General features: G+C 41.9%; 1 protein-coding gene across 5 annotated transcripts in view; it reads right to left on the bottom strand.

Annotated features, from left to right (window-relative positions):
- Positions 1-24,978, bottom strand: part of LOC133040584 (Fc receptor-like protein 5) — a 64,880-nt gene that overhangs the window by 15,555 nt on the left and 24,347 nt on the right. For 4 of the 5 annotated variants that reach the window (XM_061120453.1, XM_061120455.1, XM_061120454.1 and 1 more), the window contains 7 exons: positions 22,592-22,855; positions 19,652-19,930; positions 18,105-18,383; positions 16,557-16,835; positions 15,004-15,282; positions 7,841-8,119; positions 3,033-3,311 (listed from right to left, as the gene is read on the bottom strand). In XM_061120453.1, the coding sequence (XP_060976436.1) occupies positions 3,033-3,311; positions 7,841-8,119; positions 15,004-15,282; positions 16,557-16,835; positions 18,105-18,383; positions 19,652-19,930; positions 22,592-22,855 (1,938 nt within the window). The remainder of the gene's footprint in view (positions 1-3,032; positions 3,312-7,840; positions 8,120-15,003; positions 15,283-16,556; positions 16,836-18,104; positions 18,384-19,651; positions 19,931-22,591; positions 22,856-24,978) is intronic. The other variant, XM_061120457.1, reaches the window with a different exon arrangement.

Genomic DNA, 24,978 nt, shown 5'->3' with positions numbered 1-24,978 from the left:
ATTTCACACTTCATATGGAAACACAAAAGACCCCGAATAGTCAAAGCAGTCTTGAGAAATAAGAATGGAGCTGGTGGAATCAAGCTTCCTGAGTTCAGATTATACTACAAAGCTACAGTCATCAAGATAATATGATACTGGCACACAAAAAATATATAGGCCAATGGAACAAGATAGAAAGCCTAGAAATAAACTCATGCACCTATGGGTACCTTTTTGACAAAGGAGGCAAGAATATACAATGGGGCGATGACAGCCTCTTCAATAAATGGTGCTGGGAAAACTGGACAGCTACATGTAAAAGAATGAAATGAGAACACTTCCTAACACCATACACAAAGATAAACTCAAAATGGGTTACAGACATAATGTAAGACCAGAAACTACAAAACTCTTAGAGAAAAACATAGGCAGAGGACTCGGTGACATAAATCAAAGCAAGATCCCACCTCCTAGAGTAATGGAAATAAAAATACAAGTAAACAAGTGGGACCTGATTAAACTTAAAAGCTTTTGCACAGCAATGGAAACTCTAAGCAAGGTGAAAAGACAACCTTCAGAATAGGAGAAAATAATGGCAAATGAAACAACTGACAAAGGATTAATTTCCAAAATATACAAGCAGCTCATACAACTCAATACCAGAAGAACAACTAACCCAATTAAAAAGTGGGGAAAAGACCTAAACAGACATTTCTCCAAAGACATATAGATGGCTAACAAACACATGAAAAGATGTTCAGCATCACTCACTATTAGAGAATTGCAAATCAAAACTACAATGAGATATCATCTCACACCAGTCAGGATGACCGTCCTTCAAAAGTCTACAAACAATAAATGCTGGAGAGGCTGTGGAGAAAAGGGAATGCTCTTGCACTGTTGGTGGGAATGTAAATTGATACAGACACTATGGAAAGCAGTATAGAGATTCCCTAAAAAAACTAGGAATAAAACCACCATATGACCCAGCAATCCCACTCCTAGGCATATATTCTGAGGAAATCAAAATTGAAAAAGACATATGTATCCCATTGTTCACTGCAGCACTATTTACAATAGCTAGAACATGGAAGCAATCTAGATGTCCATCGACAGATGAATGGATAAAGAAGTTGTTATACATATACACAATGGAATATTACTCAGTATAAAAAGGAAAGCATTTGAGTCATTTCTAATGAGGTGGATGAACCTAAAACCTATTACACAGAGAGAATTAAGTCAGACAGAGAAAGATAAATATCGTATTCTAATGCATATATCCATAATCTATAAAAATGGTACTGAAGAATTTATTTACAGGGCAGCAATGGAGAAACAGACATAGAGAATAGACTTATGGACATAGGGAGAGGGGAGGAGAGGGTGAAATGAATGGAAAGAGTAACATGGAAACTTACATTACCATACATAAAATAAATAGCCAACAGGAATTTGATCTATGGTTCAGGAAACTCAAACAGGGGCTCTACATCAACCTAGAGGGGTGGGGTGGGGAGGGAGCTGGGAGGGAGGTTCAAAAGGGAGGGGATATATGTATACCTATGGCTGATTCAAATTGAGGTTTGACAGAAAATAACAAAATTCTATAAAGAAATTATCCTTCAATCAAAAAATAAATAAATTTTAAAAATGACTAACACATCATTGTAAAATAATTATACTTCAGTTTAGAAAAGGAGAGATTCCCTGGTGATGACAGTGGCTGAGAATCTGTCTGCTAGCACAGAGGATGTGGGTTTGATCCCTGGTTGGGAAAGGTTCCACATGCCATGGGGTGAGTAAGCCCGTGCACCACAACTACTGAAGCCTGTGTGCCCTAGAGCCTTTGCTCTGCAACAGGGCAGGCCACCACAATGAGAGCCCCCACACCGCAACTAGAGAGTAGGCCGTGCTTGCTGCAACTAGAGCCCACTTACAGCAACAAAGACCCAGCACAGCCAAATACACATAAATAAACAAGTAATTTTACAAAAGGATTTGCAAATATATTTGCACAAATATTTCTGTTGTAGATTTTTTGCAGTTGCTAAAAACTAGAGAAAATCTAATCAACTCACTTATAAAACATGAAATATACCCCCAAAAATTTTTTAAGTAAAAAATGCAAGCTGCGTAGCTATACATGTAGTATGATTCTACTTGTAAAATTTCTATGCCTTTATAATATATTTTAATATTTCCAGAAAAATACACCTGCAAGTACTGACAGCGGTTATGTCTTGGAAGCATGTAGGTATGAAAGTGTGTGCATGCAGGTAGAAAGAGAACCTTACTTTTCATGTTCTCCCTTTTGTACAATTTGATTTCTTTTTATAATAAAAGTTTATGTATTCTTTCAAATAATAAATTATTTAAAAGTTGTGTTAAAGCATGAGATCTCATCAAAAGATAAGAGATGTCATAATGTAGATTTACATTAAGAGTTGGATAGGCTTGTTTTTCAACCTGGCTTTACCATTGTTAACTGTCTGTAAGCTAATTACTTCCACTCTCTAAGCTTCAGTTTCCTCTCCTGCAAACTGAAGATAAAAAATGATCTCATTTATAACTCAGTGCTTCATCTTAAGGATTAAAGGAGATATGTGAGGCCATTTACCCCTGGTAGTAAAAGAAGTTCAAGAGTAGAGGTTCATCGGGAGTCAATGAAAGAAAAACCTGGCCCAACATTTTTGGAGCAGAGAAACCTATAATTAGAATTCTTTAGTTTACCTTTTGTATCATATTCATAGATCAAAATGCAGCCTATGTTCTTAAAAACCTTCTTTGCATTTTTACTGAGGTTTTTTTTTTTGTTGTTGTTGTTGTTTGATCACACTCAAGAAGACTTATTTAACTGCTGTTGGGAAAGTCAAGGCTCCTAAACAGTAACCACAGCAAGGACCCCAGACTTCAGTTAGAGGTTCTGTGGGCAGGAAGTACGCTGGGCTGTTACCCAGCAAGCAGTAGTCCTGGAGCTCCATTTCGGAGGCCAGGGAGAGAAGACAGACAGTCCCTGGTTGTGATGCTTGTGGGCAGGACCAACTCACCTCTGACATTGAGTGACACTGCCTCACTACGCTGGACCCCCAAGCCATTGTCAGCTTCACAGGAGTAGTTTCCAGAATGTTCTGTGGTCAGGGAGAGGTAGAAGGATGTTCCTCCTCCAGAGAGGCTTGAGCTATTCCCCAGGGCGACATCTTCATGATAAAACTGGTACTGGATGGGGGAAGAACCTCTCTGGGATTCACAGTGAATTTCCAGTACATCCCCCACCACAGCCTGGACCCTGGGAGTCCTGAGGGTGAGGACAGGATGAGACACTGGAACTGAGGGAAGAAAAAGGGTTAACCATCATTTCCTATTGTTTAAATGTGTTCCACCATAGAAAAGACATTTCAAACAGAAAAATATCTTTCTCAGTTTTTAACGACCTTGTGATAGCACTAAGAACTGAATTATAATTTCTTCAAATCTGAAGAAATAGTATCATATATATCATTATATATCATATATACCACTATATATATATATATAGTGTTATATAGTGTGGAATATTTAATAAGTTCAGTTCAGTCACTCAGTTGTGTCCAACTCTGTGACCCTGTGGAATGGGGCACGCAAAGCTTCCCTGTCCATCACCAACTTCTGGAGCTTACTCAAACTCACATCGAGTCAGTGAGGCCATCCAACCATCTCATCCTCTGTCATCCCCCTTCTCCTCCTGCCTTCAATCTTGCCCAGCATCAAGGTCTTTTCCAACGAGTCAGTTATTCATATCAGGTGGCCAAGGTATTGGAGTTTCAGCCTCAGCATCAGCCCTTCCAATGAGTATTTAGGACTGATTTCCTTTAGAGTGGACTGGTTGGATCTCCGGAAGTCCAAGGGATTCTCAAGAATCTTCTCCATCTCAAAAGCATCAATTTTTCAGTGCTCAGCTTTCTTTATAGTCCAACTCTCACATCCATACATGAATACTGGAAACAGTGTAACTTTGACTAGACAGACCTTTGTTGGCAAAGTAATGTGTCTGCTTTTTCATATGCTGTCTAGGTTTGTCATAGTTTTTCTTCCAAGGAGCAAGTGTCTTTTAATTTCATGGCTGCAGTCACCATCTGCAGTAATCTTTGAGATGAAAAAATAAAGTCTCTCACTGTTTCCATTGTTTCCCCATCTATTTGCCATGAAGTGATGGGACCAGATGCCATGATCTTGGTTTTTTGAATGTTGAGTTTTAAGCCAGGTTTTTCACTCTCCTCTTTCACTTTCATCAAGAGGCTCTTTAGTTCCTCTTCACTTTTTGCCATAAGGGTGGGGTCATCTGCATATCTAAGGTTATTGATATTTCACACTTATCATAGCAAACACCCTCTTCCAACAATACAAGAGACAACTCTATACATGGACATCACCAGATGGTCAATACTGAAATCAGATTGATTATATTCTTTGCAACCAAAGATGAAAAAACTCTATACAGTCAGCAGAAAAAACACTGGGAGTGGACTGTGCCTCAGATCATGAACTCCTTATTGCAAAATTCAAATTTAAATTGAAGAAAGTAAAGGAAAACCATTAGACCATTCATGTATGATCTAAATCAAATCCCTTACTCTTACACAGTGGAAGTGACAAATAGATTCAAGGGATTAGATCTGATAGACAGAGTGCCTGAAGAACTATGGATGGACGTCCATAACATTGTACAGGAGATGGTGATCAAAACCATCCCCAAGAAAAAGAAATGATAAAGGCAAAATGATTGTCTGAGGAGGCCTTACAAATAACTGAGAAAAGAAGAGAAGTGAAAGGCAAAGGAGAAAAGGAAAGATATATCCAGCTGAATGCAGACTTCCAAAGAATAGCAGGGAGTACTTAATACACAATCTCAAAAATGTTTGAGGAATCTGAAAATAAAGATTAAATTGAAACTCAAGTATCAGAGTAGTCAAAAGAAGTGATTGGTTCAATAGAAAATGAGGACAAGGAAGACTGTTGCTTACATAGCCAGAGATGTAATTGAGCTTTGGCTGCATCAAAAATAAGACCCAAAAGAGAATAGATATTGATCAGATTATTGGCTCATTTTTATGTTTACTCATCTATCAGAAATTAATTAAGCAATTGATAAGTCTTAGGAACAGGACGGTATACTGGGGATTCAACAGTAAGAAAGATATAGCTCCTCCTGTCATGAAGACTACAATCTAGATGAGCTGTTAAGGAGCAGTTAAATAAAAATACAAATATAGAACATTGATATAAAGGATAGGATGCTATGAAATGTATAGTCCTGGGGCTTGATCTAGTATGGGTTAGTCAGGGAATGCTTCCTCACAAAGTGACATTTGGATTAATGAGGTGAAGAAGGGAATGAAGACTGCACAGGTGGGGAAACTGTATGTGCAAAGGCCCTGAGGTGGTAAGAACTTTGGAGCTTTTGTGTTATTGAAACAAGGTAACAGGAGCACTGTGGGAAGCATTTGAAGAGTGCCAAGAAATAGGAGGCTGAAGAGCTAGGCAGAGCTTCACAAGCCATGGTATGGCTTTTGATCCTTCTTCACAGAGCAATGGGAAATCTGTAAGTGTCTCTCTACAGAGTCATGAGATGATCAAATCTGTCTTAAAAAAAAAAAAAAAAGACAATTCTGATCTCAGTGTGTAAAATAGATCATAATGGCACAAAATTGAAGTGGAAAGGTTATTAGAAGTGGAATAGAGTAGTGGCATTGCAGTAATTGCAATGATGGTACATATAACTATGATAGTTGCAGTAAAGATAGAAAAAGAAATCTGAGAAATATTTAGAAAAAATAAAAGCAACAAGACTTAATGATTAATTGGCTATGGAGAGCAAAGGATAGAAATGTCAAGGAAGACTCCTGGATTTTTGCCTTGTGTATCTGAATGAATGGAGGTATCTTTCACAGAAGTGGGGATACTTGAAGGACTGGGTCTGGGGGGAATTCCATGCATTTTAGAGGTGTTACAGGTCATGAATTTTTAAGAGATATGGCATAAGCATGTACTTATTTCGGAGGTTTTGTAGTTAAAAGTTTAAGAATCATTTATATAGATGACATTCCAGGATCATCCAGAGAAAGAACATATTAATATATAAGACAAGAGGATACATGCCAGACAAAGTTCTGGAACACACCAATGCTTAGTTCATCTATAAGGTGAGGAGCTAACAAAGGAGACTGAGAAGGAGTGGCAGAGAGAGGAGATCTAGGAGACAGTGAAGTCATTGAAGACAAGGAAGGGATGGTTTCCAGAAGAATAAAAAGATAAACAGCATGGACTGTTTCTGAGAGATCAAGTAAGGTGAGGAATGGAAAATGGCCATTGAATTTAAAGCCATGGAGGTCATTGGTGACCTTTGTAAGAATAATTTTGGTATAAAGGTCAGAAGAAACCAAGGTTTAATCCTAGTGGATAATAAGGAAATGGAGGCAACCTGTGCAACTGACTCTTCTTTTGGAAATTTAGTCATAAGAGAACAGTGACTGCAGTGATGTGTACTCGGTTGCTCAGTCATGTCCTACTCTGTGGTCTCACGGACTGTAGCCTGCCAAGCTCCTCTGCACACAGAATTTCCCAGGCAAGAATGCTGGAATGGGTTGCCATTTCCTACTCTAGAGGATCTTCCTGACCCAGGGACCAAACTCACATCTCTTGTGTCTCTTGCATCAGCAGGAAGATTCTTTACCACCTGGGAAGCCCAACTGGAGGCATAAATGAGGTCAAATGGGTTTTTCCCCCCTTAGACATGGGAGGGAAACTCAGTAGGAAGGATCCTATAGAGCAGGTGTTAAGGGACATAGACAGAAGGTTGTTCAAATTATCTGAGAATGCAAGCAAGGATGGAATCTATTATAGAAATGAGATGGTGATTTTCACCTTTTATAGGAAGCAGTCTTCTATTCTGTACCTTAGGAAGAGGAAGGATAAGTTACTGGATGGATACAAACACTCAATAGGGTGGTTGGGAGCCACAAGTGAAATTGTCTGGGAGGAAGTAAAGGTGTTAATGAACTGGGAGTTCTGTTGAGGTCTGAGGACAAAAGTGATTAGAGAAGTTGAAGAAACAAGCAGAAGGATAGAAGGCTGTGGTCAGGTAATTGGAGTAGTTTGTGTACAGGGGAGTGGATGAGAGTTGTGGAAAGGATGACAAGCCATGGTGTTGAGTGGGTCCCCCATGTGGACATTAGAGTCATAGAATGATGACAGAGTATAGAGTGGAAGACTATGAGAGTGATGTCAAGCTTGCACTGACAGTGGGATGACTAGGAGGTCAGCCCATGATGGCCAGGTGGGAGAGAGTGCTACTGCTGGAGGACAGGTAAGAGAGCATGCAGGAGAATGAGGTTGAGAAGCCTTTTAGCAGGAGTTCAGGGTGGGCATCGGAGCTGCCCTGTGATAGTGGCAGGAGAGGCTAGAGCAAAATTCACGAGCCCATGAAAGAATGAGTTGGCCTTTTTATTGACTGACAGATAGAGGAAACCCCAACTAAACCTCTTCTGAGACAGGTTGAACTTTATAATTTCTTTTAAACTTTTTTGCTGATCATTGTTGGCCAGGATGCAACTTGCATTTGAAAAGCCTTTAATCCCACATGAGGATACTTTGAGTCACAATGGCTGCAGTGTTGCTGCCAGGAGAGGCAAAGCAAGCAAAGGGAAGGCTCAAGTTCCTGAAAATGTAGAATACAGAGCCCTCAGATGGAGGCTGTGTAGGCAGCAGGCTAGCAATGATGTCTCACAGCAAGTGGCCCTGGGGTGCCTCCAATCTCGGCTACTGGGAAAGGTGGGGGAGATGGTCCATCTCTGGTTGTGCTGTGGTTGGGTCCACTTACCTCTGACACTGAGTGGCACCATGTGACTGCGCTGGACCCCCTGGCCATTGTTGGCCTCACAGAAGTAGTTCCCAGAATGCTCTGCCTTCAGAATGAGGTTGAAGGAAGCACCCCCTCCAAAGGGACTTGAGCTGCTCCCGAGGGTGACATCCTCATGATAAAACTGGTACAGGATCGGGGGAGAGCCTCTCTGGGCCTCACAGTGAAGCTCCACCACGTCCCCCACCACAGCCTGGACCCTGGGAGCCCTGAGCGTGAGAACAGGGCGAGATACTGGAACTGAAAGCAAAAACGAGTTAGTTGATATCAGTATCTTTTCCAGAGCTTATCTCTATTGATAATTTGGTGACACTTTCTAGATCTTTTCTATGTGTAAGAACACTCAGCCTTATCAACACAAATAAACGCATAAAAAACCCACATATATGCATGGGAGCACAAGATACGTACTGGTCTACAAGCTGATTTTTCCAATTAGCAAAATATCATGACCATCATTCTATGTTATTACTTAAAGATCTATCTCACTCACTTAAAAAATCAGTTTTATTGAAGTATAATTTACATGCATAAAAAGCTACTCTTTTTTTTTTTTTAAAGCAACTCTTTTAAAATTTGATATTTTAGGGTAAATATTGCTTGGTTATTTTTAACAACCACAAAGCATTCCACAGTATGAATTTACTGTAATACACTTAAGCAATTCCCCATTATGGAACTTTAGGTTGTTATCATTTTCTAATTTTGAATAAGGCTCCATACACAATTCTGTATATATATATATCATTGTGCTTTGTCAATACATGTCTTAGGATAAATTCTTACAAGTGGGATTTCTGGAATTGAGACATAAGCATTCAAATAACGATATATAATGCTACATTGTTCTTCAAAAAGTTTCAACCAATTTGCTCTTACACTCACAGTTTATAAGAGTCTCCTTCCCCCACTCTCTGATCAATTACAGTCACATAAACACACAGACTTATTTTCCTTATGAGTTCTCTTTTTCTAGTCTTAAACTTTACAGTTGTTTGTCTGAAGAATTTACTTATTCTATCCTATGGGAACCTTACACTTTACTGATTTTTTATGGACTGCTAGTGAATTATAATCCATTAATGATGAGTTGCAGTCTATAAAAGTATTCAGAAATTATTTGCAAAGTGAAAACTTTGAATATGTCATTAATTTTTCTAAATTACCAAATGAATGTTTGTCCTCCATTGTGAAATAAGAAGAAAATTGTTTTTTTTTATTCCCTCTATTCCCTCTGACTGATTTTTCTTTGTTACATGTATTTTTAACTGTTTTCAGTTCAGTTAAGTTCAGTTGCTCAATTGTGTCCAATTCTTCATGACCCCATGGACAGCAGCACACCAGGCTTCCCTGTCCATCACCAACTCCTGGAACTTGCTCAAACTCATGTCCATCGAGTCAGTGATGCCATCCAACCATCCCATCCTCTGTTGTCCCCTTCTCCTCCTGCCTTCAATCTTTCCCAGCATCAGGGTCTTTAAATGAGTCAGTTCTTCTCATCAGGTGGCCAAAGTTCCAGAGTTTCAGCTTCAGCGTCAGTCCTTCCAATGAATATTCAGGACTGATTTCCTTTAGGATTGACTGGTAGGATCTCCTTGCAGTCCAAGGGATTCTCAAGAGTTTTCTCCAACATCACAGTTCAAAAGCATCAATCCTTTGGTGCTGAGCTTTCGTTATGGTCCAACTCTCACATTCATACACAACTACTGGAAAAACAGCTTTGACTACATGGACCTTTGTTGCCTTTTACTGTTTTATCATTTATAATAGTTGCTTTCTATTCTGTAGCCATAACTCTTATATTGCCTAGCCTTTGTTTTTATGTCTGAATCACTGATTTTCAACCCTATTTGTACAATATTTTCAACTGAGGATGTGTTTAAAAAAGTGGGGTGGGGGGGATTATGAGGCCTCATCTGAAAGACTTTGAACTAAATTGGTCTGGAGAGAGCTTAGTAAAATACCTTTTTCAATATTGCTAGGTGACTCATTTTTAATTTAATTTTTAATTGGAGGATAATTACTTTATAATATTGTGATGATTCTTCCATACATCAGCATCAATCTAATATGCAGCCAAGGCTGAGACCTACTGATGTGAATAGATTCAGTATTCACTTTTCATATCACAGTTTCTTCATTTTGAGTCTTTTATATTGATTCTTATCTCAGCTGGGCTAGAGTTTGTCATCAAATAATTTTTCAAGAGGGGTTAATGGGTACCAAGTTCTTTGAATCCTTGCACCTTTGAAAATGTCTTTTTGATTTGATATCAGTTCAATTCAGTTCAGTTCAGTTCAGTCGCTCAGTTGTGTCCGACTCTGCGACCCCATGAACAGCAGTACACCAGGCCTCCCTGTCCATCACCAACTCCCGGAGTCCACCCAAACCCATGTCCATTGAGTTGGTGATGCCATCCAACCATCTCATCCTCTGTCATCCGCTTCTCCTCCTGCCCTCAATCTTTCCCAGCATCAGGGTCTTTTCAAATGAGTCAGCTCTTCTCATGAGGTGGCCAAAGCATTAGAGTTTCAGCTTCAACATCAGTCCTTCCAATGAACACCCAGGACTGATCTCCTTCAGGATGGACTGGTTGGATCTCCTTGCAGTCCAAGGGACTCTCAAAAGTCTTCTCCAACACCACAGTTCAAAAGCATCAATTCTTCTGAGCTCAGCTTTCTTCACAGTCCAACTCTCACATCCATACATGACCACTGGTAAAACCATAGCCTTGACCAGACAGACCTTTGTTGACAAAATAATGCCTCTACTTTTTAATATGCTGTCTAGGTTGGTCATAACTTTCCTTCCAAGGAGTAAGCATCTTTTAATTTCATGGCTGCAGTCACCATCTGCAGTGATTTTGGAGCCCAGAAAAATAAAGTCACTGTTTCCATTGTTTATACATCTATTTGCCATGAAGTGATGAGACCAGACGCCATGATCTTTGTTTTCTGAATGTTGAGCTTTAAGCCAACATTTTCTCTCTCCTCTTTCACTTTCATCAAGAGTCTCTTTAGTTCTCCTTCAGTTTCTGCCATAAGGGTGGTGTCATCTGCATGTCTGAGGTTATTGATAAAATTCTCAATTCTCATTTCTCCTCTGAAAGTGCGAGTCTGAACATTGTTTCTCTCTTTTAGTATTGACTTCTATGTAAAGTCTAAGACCACTTAATATTTTTATTTCTGAGATGACTGGGTTTTTTTTTTTTTTGCCTGACCATACACACACCCACACATACTCGTGCATGTGCACGTGTATATTTTTAGCCTTGAAAATCAATAACCTCATCAAGATATGTCTTTTAATCTATACAGTCAAGTTTTCTTCAACTCAAGATGTTTTTTAATTAAATCTTTGAGTTTTGTTTCTCTCTTTAGACACTTAATTATCAACACTTGTGGTCTTCATTGTCTGATCTCCATTTTTTAATTTCTTTTTCCTTTTTCTGTGTGTTTGTACCTTGGGTTCCATATTATTTTCTCATACCAACTCCATTCTGTTAACAGATTTCAGAAGTATGCATTCTATTCTTACTCCTTCAAATTTGGATTTTATTTCTAAAATAGCTTTATTGTTTTCTTTGGTTTTTCTTCTGAGCTCTGAGATATATATACATATATATTCACATTCTTGTTTTTCTTTCCTGTTATCCTATCATCTCTTCTTTAACCTCATTAAGTTCCCCATTGTACTTTTCTCCCCGCCAGAGTCCATATTTTCTTTAATTGTATTAAGAATATCCAGAAAACCTTTTTGTTTCCTGAAGCAATCCTTCTCCTTAAAAGTATTGGGTACTTTGTGCCTTTTCTCTCCCTTTTATAGTTTTAAATGCATCGATGCAAAAGTTTCCATATTAGACTTCTTTTGTTTATGGCTTATACTTCAATGAATAAAGTTATATTTGGACTCTTGTATTTGCTTGAGAATGCTCTGTGTATGTGTGTGTGAGTATGTGTGTGCATGTGTGTGTGTTGATAGATTCAAAATGGGCGTATCTTATCAGTTTATATTCCCACGAAATTTCCATGTCTTTTCTTTGGGGTATATTCCCTCAAAAAGAAAAAAAAAAAAAAAAAAAACACGCAGGACAGATTATTTTGCCAGAAGGTCTGCATGGCTCACAGTGAAGCTTCTCAATTTATGCGTTAATTTAAGGCTCACTTATTTATGTTCAGCTGGTATAAGCAGATGTGAAGACCAGTGTTCTTTCCCTAATCTTTTCTTCCTCATCTCACCTGAAAGACTTTTTGTTCATGGAATTACAAATGCTCACTGAAGACCTACTTTGTGCCAGACACCGAGTAGGCACAGGGATGCAGAGAAGACCAAAACTAAAAAGGTTCCATTCTCATGAAGCTTAAAATAAGAGGGTTTTAGATAACATTAAATTTGAGAAGAAAATAAAACATGCTCATGAGAAACAGGATGTCTTAGGACTTGGGACTTTCCTAGATAACTCAGCTTTAGGCTTTAGAGTTTGAATCTCAGAGCATTTACATTTCACAAATAATCTCTTTACTTAACAATTTATATAGGGGCAGTGTCTTCCTTTGGTCATGTTTTACTATGATCTGAAACAAGAACTGTCAAGGAACAAGAGATCTTTCAGACTGATTAGTTTCAAGATAGAACCAAAGTAATAAGGACTCCAGATGGACCCATGGGTTCCTAAGACCACAGACCATAACAGGAACTTGCCTAATTTAAAGTTCTGACCAGACCACACTTGTAGTTACCATCATACTCTGACTAATTCCTGTTTCTCAAACCCTAAAAGTGACTCCCCTAACTCCTCCCCACCACCTTGAGGGATGATGAGACTCTGTCAAAGTGATGCTCTTCTTTGCTTTTCCAGGTAAAAAAAGGGACACTCATGGACCCTCACCTCATTTCTTCCAGAGAATCATGAATTCATTACCTTTGGGTTCTTATTCCAACTCAAATCACAGAATTCTGGGGCTCTAAGGGACACTAATTACTGTCTTATCTAAATTTCAAGAGAAAGTGAAAACAGTAAGACAAAGAAAATTTTTAAATTTTGCCTAAATTATGAACTAAATTTGCCTAAATTATGAATTATTTTCACAACTAGAGCTAGAATTCGGATATTCTTACCCACACTGATATCGCACAACTCAAGAAAGATGTTTTGCATGTACACTGGCTCTTTCTAGGAAACCTCAGAGGTCTTGCTGTGTATATCATTCCTAGAAAAAAGTATTTTCTTCAATGTAGTTCATTATATGTCGTGTTGTCCCAATTGAGCCTGCTCCCTCTGCCATCACTTGTTGAACTGGAGGTGGGCAGCTGGTTTAAGAACATTTCATGTATAAACTTGCCTGTGGCTTCTGAGGTGTCTTAGAGTTAGGCTGCTTGGCTAATTAGACTTGTTGGAAGCACTGCTTTGGTAGCAAGCCATACAGCACTGGCAGCTGGGGTAGACATTGAAATATAGAGTAGGATGTCCTATTCCAAAGTCTAAGGCAGTCAGTGATGAAATTTGCAGGAGGTTTGAGGCAAGATAAGTCATAAGATAAAAGTCTTAAGAATGAGAGTGGAAAGCACTTAGGAGCAATACGAAAAATGGGGCAGAAGGACAGAGAAAGGAAACAGATGGCAGGGCTAGGAGTAGATAATAATGAAAGCCTCTAGCTCATCAAGCATCAATATAACCTGTTTTTGAGAAATAAGTTGAATTCTGAGAAATCTCTCAGTTCCGTTTCCATGAATCTGGATATGTTGTCTTCCTTTTTTTTTTTTTTTTTTGTAACTCCCTGGATTTACTTAGCAAACCCAGAGACATCAAGGTCACCCCCCCAAGAGACATCAAGGTCTTTTTATTTCTTATCTAAAATGATCTGATACATCTGACTCAAGATTTCTCTTTCTTTCTGCTTCTTTGAAAAGAAATCTTCTACACGAAGATTCCAAGAGTAAACAGAAGCAATTTTGCTCCTAAAATGACACTTTTTCATGGTTCTATGGGTAACCATGAACTATACTCTGATGATTCATATACATTTACAAATATATGTCATACTGCAACAAAACTGTAAAAAACATAATACAAAGAAATGACACTTGTGCTATTACTGGGTTAAGTCAAAAGATCTCAGAAACCCCAGAAAAACCAGTGAGTTGGCTTCCAGGAAGCCATTTCCTCCCTTCCTTTCACTTTCAGCCCTCTTTAAACCTACTGCAAGAGTCTGAACTGGAGAAGGCAATGGCACCCCACTCTAGCACTCTTGCCTGGAAAATCCCATGGATGGAGGAGCCCGGTAGGCTACAGTCCATGGGGTTGCTAAGAGTCAGACACGACTGAGCGACTGCACTGTCTCTTTTCACATTCATGCATTGGAGAAGGAAATGGCAACACACTCCAGTGTTCTTGCCTAGAGAATCCCAGGGACAGCGGAGCCTGGTGGGCTGCAGTCTATGGCGTCGCACAGAGTCGGACATGACTGAAGCGACTTAGCGGCAGTAGCAGCAGCAAGAGTCTGAACTGTTTCAGAACCCTTTGGAGAAAGTAAGCTCTTGCCCACTATATGTCCATATGCTTGAGCTTGTAGCTAAATTAATATGTAGGTATTAGTGGGGAGATATGAGATGCTTCTGTGCATTCAGTTAAGAGAAATTGGCTTGGAGACTGAACATGCAGGGCCTGAAAAAATAATTTGAGAACATAAAAGTGTTAGTCTCAATTCTTTGTGATCCCATGGTCTGTAACCAGCCAGTCTCCTCTGTCCATGGAATTTTCCAGGCAAGAATGCTGGAGTGGGTTGCTATTTCCTACTCTAGGGCATCTTCCTGACCCAGGGCTAGAAACTGGGTCTTCTGCATTGCAGGCATATTCTTTACCATCTGAGGCACCAGGGGCTTTTGAGAAAATGAATTCATTTGGTAAAAGTGGGGGAAGGTGTTGAGCTATTTTAGGGGCCTGGTTGAGTGAGGGCTGAATGAGGACTGAAGCCCACAGATGGATGGTTCTTTGAGAAGGGAAACAAGATGGGCATTAGGTTGATGGAGTAGGAAACTGGAAGATCCGTGAAAATCACTGAAAGGAGTTGGCATGACAAGGATCTGGGTCAGGGATGGGTCACTAGCAAGAATCCAGAGCTTACCAATGACAGAGAGGTTGATGCTCTCACTTCTCTGAGGGCCAAAGCCATTGTCAGCTGTGCAGTAGTAGTTTCCAGAATTCTCTCCAGTCACAGAGAAACTATAGGACACTGTTCTCCATGAAGTAGTTTCTGTCCTTGTGAGCAACACATCTTCCCAAAAAAACTGGAACCAGATGGGCAAAGACCCTCTCTGAACTTCACACTGAAGTCTCACCTCATTTCCCACAAGAGTCCGGGTTCCACGAGGGCTGAGGCTGAAGACAGGTTGAGACACGGGCACTGAGGGAGAGAAAGACTTAGTCAACAGTTGCTTCTGCCACTGCCTGGAGCTGTTAATCAGTGACTAGTGAAATATCCAGTCTTATGTCCCCTGGCCCTCAGGACAGCATGAATCACACTGCCCCCTAAAATTGGGCTTGGAGTTTGGGCACACATAGATGGGAAAAAAACAAAACAAAACAAAACCTAAGATTCAAGGCTCAACAGAAACCATTTTAACTTCATACTGAGCTGACAGTCACCTTGATGGAGTTTGGGACCTTAAGCAAAGCAAGCAGAGGTGAATTCCTCTTGGCTCAGAATGGATGTCCCCTGCCCTGCTTCCATCCCCTCCCCTCTGGGTCCTCTCACACTGCTGCATAACCAGCTCTAAAAGTGCTGACTCAAGAAGGACAACTTTGGTATAACCATGATCCTGCTCCCGGTCTTTGTACCTTTCATGGTTTTGTATCTGTAAATGATCAGTGCTTGCGTGCTCAGTTGCTCAGTCATGTCCAACTCTTTGTGACCACATGGACTACAGCCTACCAGGCTCCTCTGTCCATGAAATATTTTCAGGCAATAATACTGGAGAGGGTTACCATTTCCTACTCCAGACTATCTTCCCAACCCAGGAATCGAAACAGCATCTCCTGTATCTCCTGCTTTGGTGGGCGAATTCTTTACCACTGAACCATCTAGGAGTATCTGATAGGAAAGGGACAAGTGACAACTCAGTGACCCTGGGAACTGATTGTGTAGCTATGGGAAACAATGCAATTAATGAACATCAGAAATCTGTGGATTGGTAGGGCAAGAGGACAGAAAGAGAGAAGCATATGGTTCCTCAGAGTTGGGGTCCAGGAGAACTGACCTGCAGGAGGCCAGGGGTGTGATAACATCTGAGTTACTCACAGTACAGGGCTCAAAAGCAGCAGACAGCTGTCTCAAGAGAACCTGGGTGTTGAGAAGGACATAGGTTTGGCCAGAGGCAGAAGCAGGGGAAACTTGAAGGTGGGAACACATTTCTGGAGAGGTCAAGGATACAGGCCAGCCTTCCCTTGTGGCTCGGCTGGTAAAGAATCTGCCTGCAATGTGGAAGACCTGGGTTTGATCCCTGGGTTAAGAAGATACCCTGGAGAACGGAAAGGCTACCCACTCCAGTATTCTGGCCTAGAAAATTCCATGGACTGTATAGTCCATGGGGTCACAAAGAGTTGGACATGACTGAGCAACTTTCACTTTCACAAGGATAGAGGCCAGGGATGGGTCACTAGCAGGAATCCAGAGCTTACCAATGACAGAGAGGTTGATGCTCTCACTTCTCTGAGGGCCAAAGCCATTGTCAGCTGTGCAGTAGTAGTTTCCAGAATTCTCTCCAGTCACAGAGAAACTATAGGACACTGTTCTCCATGAAGTAGTTTCTGTCCTTGTGAGCAACACATCTTCCCAAAAAAACTGGAACCAGATGGGCAAAGACCCTCTCTGAACTTCACACTGAAGTCTCACCTCATTTCCCACAAGAGTCCGGGTTCCACGAGGGCTGAGGCTGAGGACAGGTTGAGACACGGGCACTGAGGGAGAGAAAGACTTAGTCAACAGTTGCTTCTGCCACTGCCTGGAGCTGTTAATCAGTGACTAGTGAAATGTCCAGTCTTATGTCCCCTGGCCCTCAGGACAGCATGAATCACACTGCCCCCTAAAATTGGGCTTGGAGTTTGGGCACACATAGATGGGGGAAAAAAAAACCTGAGATTCAAGGCTCAACAGAAACCATTTTAACTTCATACTGAGCTGACAGTCACCTTGATGGAGTTTGGGACCTCAAGCAAAGCAAGCAGAGGTGAATTCCTCTTGGCTCAGAATGGATGTCCCCTGCCCTGCTTCCATCCCCTCCCCTCTGGGTCCTCTCACACGGCTGCATAACCAGCTCTAAAAGTGCTGACTCAAGAAGGACAACTTTGGTATAACCATGATCCTGCTCCCGGTCTTTGTACCTTTCATGGTTTTGTATCTGTAAATGATCAGTGCTTGCGTGCTCAGTTGCTCAGTCATGTCCAACTCTTTGTGACCACATGGACTACAGCCTACCAGGCTCCTCTGTCCATGAAATATTTTCAGGCAATAATACTGGAGAGGGTTACCATTTCCTACTCCAGACTATCTTCCCAACCCAGGAATCGAAACAGCATCTCCTGTATCTCCTGCTTTGGTGGGCGAATTCTTTACCACTGAACCATCTAGGAGTATCTGATAGGAAAGGGACAAGTGACAACTCAGTGACCCTGGGAACTGATTGTGTAGCTATGGGAAACAATGCAATTAATGAACATCAGAAATCTGTGGATTGGTAGGGCAAGAGGACAGAAAGAGAGAAGCATATGGTTCCTCAGAGTTGGGGCCCAGGAGAGAAAGAACTGACCTGCAGGAGGCCAGGGGTGTGATAACATCTGAGTTACTCACAGTACAGGGCTCAAAAGCAGCAGACAGCTGTCTCAAGAGAACCTGGGTGTTGAGAAGGACATAGGTTTGGCCAGAGGCAGAAGCAGGGGAAACTTGAAGGTGGGAACACATTTCTGGAGAGGTCAAGGATACAGGCCAGCCTTCCCTTGTGGCTCGGCTGGTAAAGAATCTGCCTGCAATGTGGAAGACCTGGGTTTGATCCCTGGGTTAAGAAGATACCCTGGAGAACGGAAAGGCTACCCACTCCAGTATTCTGGCCTAGAAAATTCCATGGACTGTATAGTCCATGGGGTCACAAAGAGTTGGACATGACTGAGCAACTTTCACTTTCACAAGGATAGAGGCCAGGGATGGGTCACTAGCAGGAATCCAGAGCTTACCAATGACAGAGAGGTTGATGCTCTCACTTCTCTGAGGGCCAAAGCCATTGTCAGCTGTGCAGTAGTAGTTTCCAGAATTCTCTCCAGTCACAGAGAAACTATAGGACACTGTTCTCCATGAAGTAGTTTCTGTCCTTGTGAGCAACACATCTTCCCAAAAAAACTGGAACCAGATGGGCAAAGACCCTCTCTGAACTTCACACTGAAGTCTCACCTCATTTCCCACAAGAGTCCGGGTTCCACGAGGGCTGAGGCTGAGGACAGGTTGAGACACGGGCACTGAGGGAGAGAAAGACTTAGTCAACAGTTGCTTCTGCCACTGCCTGGAGCTGTTAATCAGTGACTAGTGAAATGTCCAGTCTTATGTCCCCTGGCCCTCAGGACAGCATGAATCACACTGCCCCCTAAAATTGGGCTTGGAGTTTGGGCACACATAGATGGGGGAAAAAAAAACCTGAGATTCAAGGCTCAACAGAAACCATTTTAACTTCATACTGAGCTGACAGTCACCTTGATGGAGTTTGGGACCTCAAGCAAAGCAAGCAGAGGTGAATTCCTCTTGGCTCAGAATGGATGTCCCCTGCCCTGCTTCCATCCCCTCCCCTCTGGGTCCTCTCACACGGCTGCATAACCAGCTCTAAAAGTGCTGACTCAAGAAGGACAACTTTGGTATAACCATGATCCTGCTCCCGGTCTTTGTACCTTTCATGGTTTTGTATCTGTAAATGATCAGTGCTTGCGTGCTCAGTTGCTCAGTCATGTCCAACTCTTTGTGACCACATGGACTACAGCCTACCAGGCTCCTCTGTCCATGAAATATTTTCAGGCAATAATACTGGAGAGGGTTACCATTTCCTACTCCAGACTATCTTCCCAACCCAGGAATCGAAACAGCATCTCCTGTATCTCCTGCTTTGGTGGGCGAATTCTTTACCACTGAACCATCTAGGAGTATCTGATAGGAAAGGGACAAGTGACAACTCAGTGACCCTGGGAACTGATTGTGTAGCTATGGGAAACAATGCAATTAATGAACATCAGAAATCTGTGGATTGGTAGGGCAAGAGGACAGAAAGAGAGAAGCATATGGTTCCTCAGAGTTGGGGCCCAGGAGAGAAAGAACTGACCTGCAGGAGGCCAGGGGTGTGATAACATCTGAGTTACTCACAGTACAGGGCTCAAAAGCAGCAGACAGCTGTCTCAAGAGAACCTGGGTGTTGAGAAGGACATAGGTTTGGCCAGAGGCAGAAGCAGGGGAAACTTGAAGGTGGGAACACATTTCTGGAGAGGTCAAGGATACAGGCCAGCCTTCCCTTGTGGCTCGGCTGGTAAAGAATCTGCCTGCAATGTGGAAGACCTGGGTTTGATCCCTGGGTTGAGAAGATACCCTGGAGAAGGGAAAGGCTACCCATTCTAGTATTCTGGCCTGGAGAATTCCATGGACTGTATAGTCCATGGGGTCACAAAGAGTTGGACACGACCGGGCGACTTTCACTTTCACAAGGATAGAGGCCAGGGGTGGGTCACTAACAGAACCTAGGGCTTACCGGTGACAGAGAGTCTCATGGCCTCACTCCTCTGAGGGCCAAAGCCATTGTCAGCTGTGCAGTAGTAGTTTCCAGAATTCTCTCCAGTCACAGAGAAGCTATAGGACACTGTTCTCCATGAAATGGCTTCTCTCTTTTTGAGCAAAACACCTTCACGAAAAAACTGGTACCAGATGGGCAGAGACCCTCTCTGAACTTCACACTGAAGGCTCATCTGAATTCCCCCCAAAGTCCTGGTCCCAGGAGAGCTGAAGGTGAGGACAGGTTTAGACACAGGGACTGAGGGAGAGAAAAACTTTAGTCAGCAGTTGCTTCTGCCATGTACTGAAGCTGTCAATCAGTGGCTAGTGAAATGTTCAGTCTCATGGCCACTAGCCCTCGGGGCAGCCCAGAGCCTACCTAGCTTTTCTCCCTAGCTCTCTCCTGTTCTCCTTGTTGGTCTTCTTTCCCATTAGACCTGGCCCTTCTCCTTTCCTTTTTCCCCTTGTTAGGTCACCTCACTCCCATTTTCCAGAGGAATTGATGTTATTGAGGAAGAAGTCCCTTATTTTGCTGCCACCAGACTCACACTGTTTACCTGCATCAGCCTCTTGCTTCTCCCCTGTCTGGTGACTTTGGAAAAGCTGCCCCTCCACCAACTCAAGGAGGATCCTGCTCTTTCTTGACCCTGAGCTCACCTCCATGTGTCCCAGATATAAATTCTCTGCATCTATTCACTTCTTCCAAACACCACTTAGATGTGTTTAATCCTCTCCCCTTTAGTAAAACAACAAAACAAAACCCTATCTACATTTAATGTTCCCAATGTCTGTTTCTTTTCTGTGGAAAGACTCATAGAAGAAGCATTGTCTCTACTTTTCTCTCTCACTCTGATCTTTTGGTCAACACAACCTTGTTTTTCCCCACCAACATACTAAATTTGATTTTTCATGTTTGTGATTATAATGATAATGATGATAATAGTAGATACTTATGATATAAAATGGGAGAAGGAAATGGCAACCCACTCCAGTACTCTTGCCTAGAAAATTCCATGAACGGAGGAGCCTGGTAGGCTACAGTCCATGGGGTTGCAAAGAGTTGGACACAACTGAGCGACTTCACTCACTCACTCACATGATATAATATAATGTTTTTAATTATGTGTCTGGTGTGTATTTGTCATATATCATTTGTACACATATGTAGGGAAACACTAATTTAATGATCAAAACAATCCTGAGAAGCTATTATCACTGCCTTTATTTCACAAATGAGGAAAAGGCCCACTGGGGTTAAATCGCATAGCTAGTACGTGGTGAGGCAGCCATCAAACCCAGCTGTCAAACCAGGTTATCACCTGTATTCTTCCACTTTTCTTTTCAGTGTTTTGTGGCTAAACTCAGGGGATGTGACTCAATTCTTATCTTTCATCATATATCAGCTCTGCCTTCTCTGACTTGGCCTTTACTGTCTTTTCCTTAAAACTCTCCCTCACTTGGTTTCACTTTGTTAAATACTCCTACAGTGTTGGTCTAGTCTATGTATCCTTAGATGTCAGTATAGTCTGGCATACAGATATATGCAGTAATTACTTAGGAGGTGGATAAAGGATCCATTCTATAGAACTTTATTCATCTCTGAGAGCATCTGATGATGACATCCTGCCTCCAAATTCCTTGGGTCTGTGGATGTCAGGAGCACAGCTTCTCTGTCTCTTTCACTTGATGTCTCCTTCCAGGGTTCCCTGATCCTTTCCTGTTAAAATCTTTTGTATATCTATTGTGGGAGGGGCTGCATTCTGGCTTATCTCCAGCCTGGCTCTGCTTTTTTTTTTTTTTTTTTCCAAATAGAAAACAGGTTGCTTCCAGGACCAGCCAGGACTGGACTCTACCATCAGTACAAACCCAAATCACACTGCTCCCTAAAATTGGGCTTGGACTTTGGCCACACATAGATGACACAAAACTGAGATTCAAAGCTCAACTGAAACCTATCTAACTTGAGCTGACATTCACCTCCAGGACCTTAACTCAAGCAAGCAGAGGTGAGTTCCTCTTGGCTCACAGTGGTCATCCCTTGATCTGCTGCCAGCCCTTCCCCATTTGGGCCCCTCTCACATTGCTACCTAACCAACTCTAAAAGAGCTTACTCAATGTAGTTATGTTGAATTAAACTTATGGTTTACTTATGGTAAACTTGTGGTTACCAGGGGGTAAAGGAGTGAGGGAGGGAATAAACTGGGAGATCGGGACTGACATATACATTACTACTATATATAGAAGAGATAACTAATAAAGACTACTGTGAAGCACAGGGAACTTAACTCAATATTCTGTAATGACCTATATGGGAAAAGAATCTAAAAAAGAATGTGTATATATTTATGTATGACTGATTCACTTTGTATTCACTTGAAATAACATAACACTGTAATTCAACTACACTCCAATAAATGTTTTCTTAAAAAGAGGGTCATATTTGGAGTGACTATGATCATGCTCCCTGTCTTTACATATTACTTGGTTTTGTACACTGTAAGTGATCAGTATCTGATATGAAAGGGACAAGAGACAAATCTGTGCCTCAGGGAGAGATGATTTTGTGGCTACAGGGGACAGTGTAATGGATGAAAATTAGGAATCTGAGGGGGTTCGCAAGACAAGAGGACAAAAAGAGAGAAGCACGTGACTCCTCAGAGGTTGGGGTCCAGGAAAGATAGAGCTGCTGGGCAGGCAGCCAGGGGCACAACGGCACACGGGCTGCTGAAGGAACCAGGCTAAACGCATCAGATAGCTGTCTCAGTGAGCTGGGGTATTGAGAAGGACATTGGTTTGACCAGATGAAAAAGTAGGCAAAACTTGAAGGTGGGAACACATTTCTGGAGCAGTCAGGGATAGAGGTCAAGTATAGGTCTCCAACAGAACCTAGGGCTTACTAATGATAGAGAGGCTTACTTACTCATAACCTTACTCCACTGAGGGCCAAGGCCATTGTTAGCTGTGCAGTAGTAGTTTCCAGAGTGCTTTTCAGTCGGAGACAATCTATGGAACATTTTTCTCTCTGAAGTGGATTTTATCTCCTCAAGCAGCACACCTTCATGAAAAAACTGGTACCAGATGGGCAGAGAACCTCTCTGAACTTCACACTGAAGGCTCATCTTATCTGTCATAAGATTCCAGGTCCCAGGACGTCTGAGCGTGAGGACAGGTTGAGACACAGGGACTGAGGGACAGAAAAAACTTAGTCAGCAGTTGCTCCTGACACTTCCTGAAGCTGTCAATCAGCGGCTAATGAAATGTCCAGTCTCATGTCTGCTGGCTTTCAGGATAGCCCACTGTCTCCTGACTTTTCTCCCCAGCTCTTTCCTATTCTCCATGTAGGTTTTCTCCTTCTCCATCAGACCTGGCCCTTCTCCTCTCCTATCTCCCCTTGTTAGGTGACCTTACTCCCATTTTCCAGGGGAAATGATGTTCTTGGGGAAGAAATCCCTGATTTTGCTACCACCAGACCGACACATTTACCTTGCTCCTTCCCTCTGCCATACGACTTGGAAGATTTCTCCCCTCACCTGCCCAAGCCACTCTTAGTCTTCCTGTCAGCCCCTGCTCTCCTTTTTTCCTTTGCTGAGCTTGGCCTCAGGCCTCTGCCCCTTTCTCTTTTCTGCCCCACATTCACATACTCTTCTAGAATCTCTGTTCCTACACTCTCCCTGTATCCAGCCTGACCCTCTTTATTTACAGGTGAGAAAACTGAGTCAGGAAGAGGTTAGGAGATCTGTCTGTGGTAACTCAGCAGGATGTTTTCAGGGCCAGACAGGACCTAAGTCTGTCTCCTGACTCCTGTTCCAAAGTTAAACAACATCAACTCCTTAAAAGTGGAAGTGGAGCTTGCCACCAATGAAGGGAACAGCACAGGACTCTATCAAAGCTATTTTCCTGTCACTACCACAACTACCTTAACAGTACTGAGGGTAAGGTACTGGTAAAGGAGGTAGTCTAGTTTATGGTGGTGTAGTACCGTACTCTTGCCGAAAGTCCCATGGACGGAGGAGCCTGGTAGGCTGCTGTCCATGGGGTTGCTAAGAGTCGGACACGACTGAGTGACTTCACTTTCACTTTCAAGCATTGGAGAAGGAAATGGCAACCCACTCCAGTGTTCTTGCCTGGAGAATCCCAGGGATGGGGGAGCCTGGTGGGCTGCCGTCTATGGGGTCTCACAGAGTCGGACACGACTGAAGCGACTTAGCAGCTGCAGCAGCAGCAGTAACCATAGTTACATGGTTGGAGTGACCGATGTTACTACCTGTTGCTGTATCCTACATGGATTTGCACATTGGTTATTGAAAATAATTAACTGTTGATTGGAACAACCGATATCTCCATAACCCTGGGATAGAGAAATTATTTGAGAACTGCTATGATTGATTGGAAACTCAAGCATATGGGGATTCAAAAGATAAAGAAAGAAAAGAGAAAAACGGTGAGTTCTGCAGATGCTGGGGATCAAGAATGGGAAGAGAGAGAAGTTGCAGACATATTAAGGGGTATGATAGTATCTGAACTGGTTGAAGGATGAAGCCCACAAGATAGAGACACTTATTCAAAGTCAATGGAGATGGTGTTATGGAGTGAACTGTGTCCCTCTTTAATACATATATTGAAGTCATAACCTCCAATATGACTGTATTTGTGGATAGAGCCTTCAAGGAAATAATTAAGGTTAAATGATTGACTATATTCTTGGCAGCTGAAGATGGAAAAGCTCTATACAGTGAGCAAAAACAAGACCTTGAGCTGACCATGGTTCAGATCATGAGCTCCTTATTGCCAAATTCAGACTTAAATTGAAGAAAGTAGGGGAAACCACTAGATCATTCAGGTATGACCTAAATCAAATCCCTCATGGTTATATAGTGAAGGTGATGAATAGATCTGGTAGACAGAGTGCCTGAAGAATGATGGATGGAAGTTCACACCACTGTAGAGGAGGCAGTGACCAAAACCACCCCCCAAAAAAAGGAATGCAAGAAGGCAAAGTGGCTGTCAAATATTTGAGGAAAGAAGAGAAGCAAAAGGTAAGTGAGAAAGGGAAAGATATACCCAACTGAATGCAAAGTTACAGAGAACAGCAAGGAGAGATAAGGCCATCTTAAATGAACAATGCAAAGAAATAGAGGAAAACAATAGAATGGGAAAGACTAGAGATCTCTTCAAGAAAGTTGGAGATACCAAGGGAGCATGTCATGCAAGGATAGGCACAATAAAGGACAGAAACAATATGGATCTAACAGAAGCAGATGAGATTAAGAAGAGGTTGCAAGAATATACAGAAGAACTATACAAAAT

This window comes from Dama dama, chromosome 20 (assembly GCF_033118175.1).
Source record: "Dama dama isolate Ldn47 chromosome 20, ASM3311817v1, whole genome shotgun sequence".
Lineage (NCBI taxonomy): Eukaryota > Metazoa > Chordata > Mammalia > Artiodactyla > Cervidae > Dama > Dama dama.
The sequence above is the reverse complement of the archived record's forward strand: the minus strand, read 5'-3'. Positions and strand labels throughout refer to the sequence as shown.